Consider the following 7,233-nt stretch of genomic DNA (forward strand, 5'->3'; position numbering starts at 1 on the left):
CTAGTGGTAGTAGTGGCGAGGGTAACCGTAGTAGTGGCTGGGGTAGCCGTAGCCGTGGTAGTAGGTGCGGCTGGGCTCAGCAGAGGCGTCAGCGCTGGGCTCTGGGTCAGCAGAACGCTTATGGGGGTGGTGGGGGTGGCCGTAGTAGTGGCGGTAACCGTAGTAGTGGCTGGGGTAGCCGTAGTAGCGGCCGTGGTAGTAGTTGCGGCTGGGCTCAGCAGAGGCATCAGCGCTGGGCTCTGGATCAGCAGAACGCTTGTGGTGGTGGTGGGGGTGGCCGTAGTCGTAGGGGTAGCGGTAGTAGCCGTAGTGGCTGTAGGAGTGTCTGGACGCGTCAGCATCGGCCGCAGCCTCGGGTTCAGCAGACCGCTTGTGGTGGTGGTGGTAGCGGTAGCCGTAGTGGCGGTAAGGGTAGCCGTAGTAGCGGTAAGGGTAGTAGGGATGGGAGGCTTCAGGGTCAGCCTCAGCGAGGGCCTCGGGCTCAGGGTCGGCGTGCACCAGCGCCGCCACTGCCAGGAGGCCCACAGCTGCACACATCTGCACGGGAGAGACACTGTCATTCCTCGTCCCCGCCACACAGCAGCACACTGCACACTGCGAGGCCCCCGCAAAGGTTACCTGTCATTTGGCAGCGAGCTTGTTACTCAACTCAATGTACAACATAAGTTTGCGTCTGCAGGGAAGAGAACGGTGGTGTGTGCTGAGTGCTGACGCTCAATCAAATGTGATCAGAGTGTAAGAGAGAGTGAGGGAGTAGAATGGCCTAAAAGTGAATAAAATGAGTCACTTGAAGAGTAGGTGGTCAGCAAAGACTGGATTAGGTATGAGTGAGTGAGGAAGGCAGCGCCGTGTGAGTGGCAGCCAGTACTCACGTAGAACTTCATGGTGGGTGGTGGTGTTTGCTCACTGCCTTCCGCCCCAGTGTCTCTGCCAGTCCCGTGCAGGCCACGCCTTATATACCTGCAGGCCGGCCTTCTCCCCCCCCCTCTCTCTCTCCCCTCCCCCCCCTCTCTCTCTCTCTCTCTCTCTCTCTCTCTCTCTCTCTCTCTCTCTCTCTCTCTCTCTCTCTCTCTCTCTCTCTCTCTCTCTCTCTCTCTCTCTCTCTCTCTCTCTCTCTCTCTCTCTCTCTCTCTCTCTCTCTCTCTCTCTCTCTCTCTCTCTCTCTCTCTCTCTCTCTCTCTCTCTCTCTCTCTCTCTCTCTCTCTCTCTCTCTCTCTCTCTCTCTCTCTCTCTCTCTCTCTCTCTCTCTCTCTCTCTCTCTCTCTCTCTCTCTCTCTCTCTCTCTCTCTCTCTCTCTCTCTCTCTCTCTCTCTCTCTCTCTCTCTCTCTCTCTCTCTCTCTCTCTCTCTCTCTCTCTCTCTCTCTCTCTCTCTCTAGACAAAACAAAATCGCATTGATACTTTATTAATAACACAAAAAGATAGATCACGTAATACAGAGATAACTTAATTAAACAATATGTAAAATTGGACTTAGATATTATTAAGCTATTAATGGTAAAACAAAAAATATCTTTGAAATGAAGAAAATATGTAATCCCTTTGTCAAAACTAAAATCAATGTCAGTTGATTTATTTGATAAAACATAATACAATATGTAAAAGTGTAAAATGGATTGATTATTATATTATGATTATTAATGACTACTTATCCTTTTCTTACTAATCATGATTCCTTATCTGATACTTCATGATTTTTATCTCTTTACATTTTTTTTCCTTCTATGCTATTTTACTTCACTCATTTCCTCTTCCACCTCATTATTTTCCCTTACTAATGTTTCATCTGTAGCCAATATTCAACCTGTGGGACAACACTCCTCTCTTATACTGGAACTCTCCTTTTGCTCACCAAACCTTGGGTGTTTCAGACATCTTTAACGTCTCCTCTGATGGCCCGTCTTATAGTATACTTTGTCTGTCCTTGTCTTCAATCCCAAGCTAAATGTTGCCTCTATGTGCATCGCTTCTTCCATGTCCTTACTCTTGGATCTCACAAGATTTCTAACATCTGGCTACGATTGCTGAATCACTTTCAAACTGCATATAATGTTGCATTCCTCTCACCTAACTCCTACAATCATAAAGAAACCTTTGACTGTTGAACTTGCAAAGTGGAACACATCTTGACTCTCTTCTCTTTTGCTGACATCTCCGTTCCTGGAGACTTCAATGTTCACCACCAGCTTTGGCTTGTCTCTCCCTTCACTGGCCATCCTGGTGAACTAGCCTTAATCTTTGGTGTCCTCCATGACCTGGAGCAATTGGTGCAACACTACTTGCATTCCTGACCATCTTGGAGATACACGTTTTGGTAACCTATAATGTAACCATTCTGGGCTCCTGTGATCACAATCTCCTATCTGTATCTTGTCCTATCGGTCCAATACCTTGTCGGTATACGAGTATATCCCTACAGAGCGGAGGAGGCTCGGGATTTAGGACTTGAGATATTGTTCTGATATTCCTTGGAGTGACTACTGCTTCCGTGTCTGTGTGCTGAGCGCATATCATAGGTTATGGTTTCTGGCATGGAGGCATGCATGTCTCGCTCTTTCTCTCACCCTAAACCTTTCAAACCTTGGCTTGATTTAACCATTTGTCGCGCTCTGCATGTAAGGGAGGTGAGCCACGAAAGACACTTGAGCTTGCCATCACCTGAATTTCATATGTCTGATATTTATTCTACCGAAAGTCATGCCATGTCTGTTCTCCAACAACACAAAAATTCCTTCATCATTCAAAGTCTTTCTCTATTTTTGTTTCTTCGTGACTTTTGGCATCTGGACAAGGATGTCCCAAGTTTTCTTTAATCGTGTAATGTTATTTAAAGTAATAAGTACATTTTATGATTAACGTTCATTTCTTAGATAAAACTTGACAGAAACCACTTACCTTACACTCCAAATGCATGATCCACTAAACACTTATGTGTTTCTTAAGTCTTTAAAGAGTTCGTATCTGTGCTAAGAGCTATTCACTAAACACGTGTACGTACTTCTTACATACCTCAAAAGTTAAGAACTCTCGGGATCCGTAAGGTTTCGTAAACCTGACCTCTGAGCGCTTTCTCTCCAATACACAATCATCGAGGTAAACACCGACGAAGCCAGAGGTCAGAAGTGCAAGTAGATTGAAGTAAAGAACTACAGATGATATTAGCACATAACACTGGCCTGGGAACCAATGAAACACACATTCTCTCTCTCTCTCTCTCTCTCTCTCTCTCTCTCTCTCTCTCTCTCTCTCTCTCTCTCTCTCTCTCTCTCTCTCTCTCTCTCTCTCTCTCTCTCTCTCTCTCTCTCTCTCTCTCTCTCTCTCTCTCTCTCTTTTTAAATATGTAGGCTAAATGCAAATGACTGTATGATATGACAGTGACCTGAGGAGGGAAGGAGAGTGCGATATATGTACTAATATAAAGTAAATCTAGAAAAATGCTGAACGATAGTGCTAATATTTTTTGGGTGACTTTTTGGCGATTATATGTACAGCGTAAAAGAGTGATGTAGGAAGTGTTAGTGCCTGGCAGTGACAGTGTTGAATAATAACAAGAGAGAGAGAGAGAGAGAGAGAGAGAGAGAGAGAGAGAGAGAGAGAGAGAGAGTCTGACAGTGACAGTGCAATGTAAGAATGGCCTTTATTTCACTTGTATACATATAATAATGTTTGGCAGTGACTGAGTCCTATCTTTTAAACTGATCAGCGTTAATGAAGCAATAAATATGTGTTTCATGACCTGTAGATCATGCTTTCTTTTATTATTGGCTGAAGGAAACTGTCAACCAAGCACTAATGTCACCTAGCGGAGACAACAGTTAGACAAGTGAAATAAAGCTGAAAAAAAAAAATCCAAGATAGCGACATTAAGAAACCTTCAATGAATCGCTTTAAGGGAATTTGTGCGGACTTATCTTTTGTTTGTACGCAGTGCTTAAGTAGGGAGAGTTTGTGAATCCCGCAAAAATTCTCGCATTAGGTAGTTGTAGTGTTAGTGTGTTTGTTCGTGCATGCGCTCCTTGTATTTCGCTATGAATGGCGGGCTTGTCAATGACTGTCCAAGAAAAGTAAAGTTTTGATTATCTCAGTGAAAAACTAGATGAGACAAAGCTTTATTTTGTGTTGTGTTCTTTGAGTCTTGTCTTGACAGTCAGCATTCAGAGTCACTCGTTCCCCCCACCACTTCTTGACCTTCCTCTGACAGCCATGGCAGTGTACGGCAGTGAGCAGAGTGCCCTGCCTACCCACGATTGCTGCAGCGATGGGGAACGGATACATAACATGTCAGATATGAGCGTAACAGAGACAAGCACATCAATAGTAGCAGCAGTAGTACTAGTAGTAGTAGTAGTAGTAGTAGTAGTAGAAGTAGTAGTGGTATGAGTATTATTATTATTATTATTAGTAGTAGTAGTAGTAGAAGTAGTAGTGGTAGGAGTATTATTATTATTATTATTAGTAGTAGTAGTAGTAGTAGTAGCAGTAGTAGTAGCAGCAGCAGTAGTACTACTACTTCTAGTAGTAGTAGTAGTAGTAGTAGTAGTAGTAGTAGTAGTAGTATGCAGAAGCAGTAGAAGTAGTAGTAATAGTGCTAGAAGTAGCAGTGGTAGTAGTAGTAGTAGTAGTAGTAGTAGTAGTAGTGGTAGTAGTAGTAGTAGTAGTAGTAGTAGTAGTAGTAGTAGTAGTAGTAGTAGTAGTCAGTTAGTCAGTAAATAGTACCAATTATGATTGTAAAGAGAAACAAACACATCAATAGTAATAGTAGAAGTAATAGTAGTTGTAGTAGTAGTAGTAGTAGTAGCAGCAGCTGCAGCAGCAATAGTAGTAGGGAGGCGGTGGCATAGTGGATAAGGAGGTGAGCGTGGGATCGGGCAGATCTCCACGTGTAGGTTCAAATCCTACCACGTACAGCCTTAAACACTTTGTCATTTGTCGAGTGGTTTAAAGTTACCTACATATCACCATGATACCCAGGTTCTAGGTGGTTACACCTAGGTGATATGGGCCCTAACATGGCTACGCCACTAATGGGTGGAAGCTAAACCTACAGCTAAAGCCTACAGGCGCTTTAGGCCTTAACGTAAAAAAAGAAACAAAAATCGTAGTAGTAGTAGTAGTAGTAGTAGTAGTAGTAGCTGGAGCAACAACAGTAGTGGTAGTAATAGTTAGTAGTAATAGTAGTAGTAGTAGTAGCAGCAGCGGTAGTAGTGGTAATAGTATTATTAGTACTAGCAACAGTAGTAACAACAGCAGCAGTAGTAGTAGTAGTAGTAGTACCAGTAATAATAGTAGTAGTAGTAGTAGTTGTTGTTGTTGTTGTTGTTTTAATAGCAGCGGTAATCGTAGTTCTACATCGTAGTGAAGAGGATACAGGGAGACAAGCAAATCAGTGGAGGGTAACTTTATTTAGGCTAGTGGGTGAGGCTGCCGGGGCGGGGCGGCGCCTCACCTGGGTGCCCCGGGGCGTCTGGGGCGACACCTGCGCGAGAAAAACCAGCGTGAGCAGAACCGGCCTATCCTGCGGCAGGTGTCGTCGCCTCTCCCTCAGCCGCCTCGGGTAAGCGTTTCGTTGTTGTCAAGAGACAGGCCCCTGTCGCCGAGAGGGAGAGGGCGGCTGCTGGGTGTCGCCGAAAGGTGCGCCTCTAGTGGTAGTAGCGGCGAGGGTAACCGTAGTAGTGGCGGTGGCCGTAGCCGTAGTAGTTGCCAGGATAGCCGTAATAGTAGCCGTGGTAGTAGGGACGGCTGGGCTCAGCGGAGGGGTCAGCACTGGGCTCTGGGTCAGCAGAACGCTTGTGGTGGTGGTGGGGGTGGCCGTAGTAGTAGGGGTAGCGGTAGTAGCCGTAGTGGCTGTAGGAGTGTCTGGACGGGTCAGCATCGGCCGCAGCCTCGGGTTCAGCAGACCGCTTGTGGTGGTGGTGGTAGCGGTAGCCGTAGTGGCGGTAAGGGTAGCCGTAGTAGCGGTAGGGGTAGTAGTGATGGGAGGCTTCAGGGTCAGCCTCAGCGAGGGCCTCGGGCTCAGGGTCGGCGTGCACCAGCGCCGCCACTGCCAGGAGGCCCACAGCTGCACACACCTGCACGGGAGAGACACTGTCATTCCTCGTCCCGCCACACAGCACACTGCACACTACGAGGCGCCTCACAAGAGTTACCTATCATGGGGCGCGCCGCACTTCCTGTGCCACATTCCTCAGAGGACGCATTTACAAATTTAGTAGATTTTATTTCAGTGACATATCTCCCACACGGATAAAGCAAATGTACTGGGTACCAAGTTGCTATGTAGGAAATGTGCTTGACAAGTACTTAATCTTGTGTAGGAAATATAACTGATGTGTAGGAGCTGCGACTTGTTACTTAACAATATGTACAACATAAGTTTGCGTCTGCAGGGAAGAGAACGGTGGTGTGTGCTGAGTGCTGACGCTCAATCAAATGTGATCAGAGTGTAAGAGAGAGTGAGGGAGTAGAATGGCCTAAAAGTGAATAAAATGAGTCACTTGAAGAGTAGGTGGTCAGCAAAGACTGGATTAGGTATGAGTGAGTGAGGAAGGCAGCGCCGTGTGAGTGGCAGCCAGTACTCACGTAGAACTTCATGGTGGGTGGTGGTGTTTGCTCACTGCCTTCCGCCCCAGTGTCTCTGCCAGTACCGTGCAGGCCACGCCTTATATACCTGCAGGCCGGCTTTCACAGGAGGAGTGCCCCGCCCTTCCCTCCTCTCCAGGTGACCACAACACACCTGTCCCCAACGTTTACTTCCATGGGCGTCCCGTGGTCTCTCCCGTGCTGTCTGGATGCGCAACACTGGCGACCCTCGTGACGAGGGTGATTAAAGACCTTTTTCCTCTTCACTCCTTGCGACTCATTCACCTGCAGCACAACGCGAGGCTCCGATCACCGGCTGGGCTTCCTCACTTCCGAATGTTTTGATGGAGACCATAGGTGGTGACGGTGGTGGTGGTGGTGGTGGTGATAGCATTCTTCTTGTACCTCCTCTTCTTAACAGCAGTAATAGTGTGTGTTGTTATTGTTGTTATTGTTTTGTTGTTGTTGATGTTTTTGTTGATGTAGAACCGTAGTAGGTACGAGTATTAGTAACAAGTAGTATGGTGAAGCTACACCTGTTGTAGCATTTGTAGTAATACTTTGTAATTGGTAAATAATCTTTTTATATTTTTTATTATTCCTATTATTCTCATTCATTATTATCAATAATGCTGATATTGTTATTGTTGTTATT

General features: G+C 46.1%; 2 protein-coding genes across 2 annotated transcripts; both read right to left on the bottom strand.

Annotated features, from left to right (window-relative positions):
- Window positions 1-936, bottom strand: LOC123507266 (histidine-rich glycoprotein-like). The gene is made up of 2 exons (XM_045260039.1): window positions 873-936; window positions 1-537 (listed from the first exon to the last, which is right to left on the bottom strand). Exons 1-2 carry the CDS (start codon window positions 882-884, stop codon window positions 1-3), a joined length of 549 nt encoding a protein of 182 aa, XP_045115974.1. The 5' UTR covers window positions 885-936.
- Window positions 937-5,382: 4,446 nt separating this feature from the next.
- LOC123506925 (uncharacterized histidine-rich protein DDB_G0274557-like) lies at window positions 5,383-6,726 on the bottom strand. Its single transcript, XM_045259348.1, has 2 exons — window positions 6,579-6,726; window positions 5,383-6,067 (listed from the first exon to the last, which is right to left on the bottom strand). The coding sequence occupies exons 1-2, from the start codon at window positions 6,588-6,590 to the stop codon at window positions 5,639-5,641; spliced, it is 441 nt and encodes a 146-aa protein (XP_045115283.1). The 5' UTR covers window positions 6,591-6,726; the 3' UTR covers window positions 5,383-5,638.
- Window positions 6,727-7,233: the final 507 nt, after the last annotated feature.

Source organism: Portunus trituberculatus, chromosome 21 (genome assembly GCF_017591435.1).
Source record: "Portunus trituberculatus isolate SZX2019 chromosome 21, ASM1759143v1, whole genome shotgun sequence".
NCBI lineage: Eukaryota > Metazoa > Arthropoda > Malacostraca > Decapoda > Portunidae > Portunus > Portunus trituberculatus.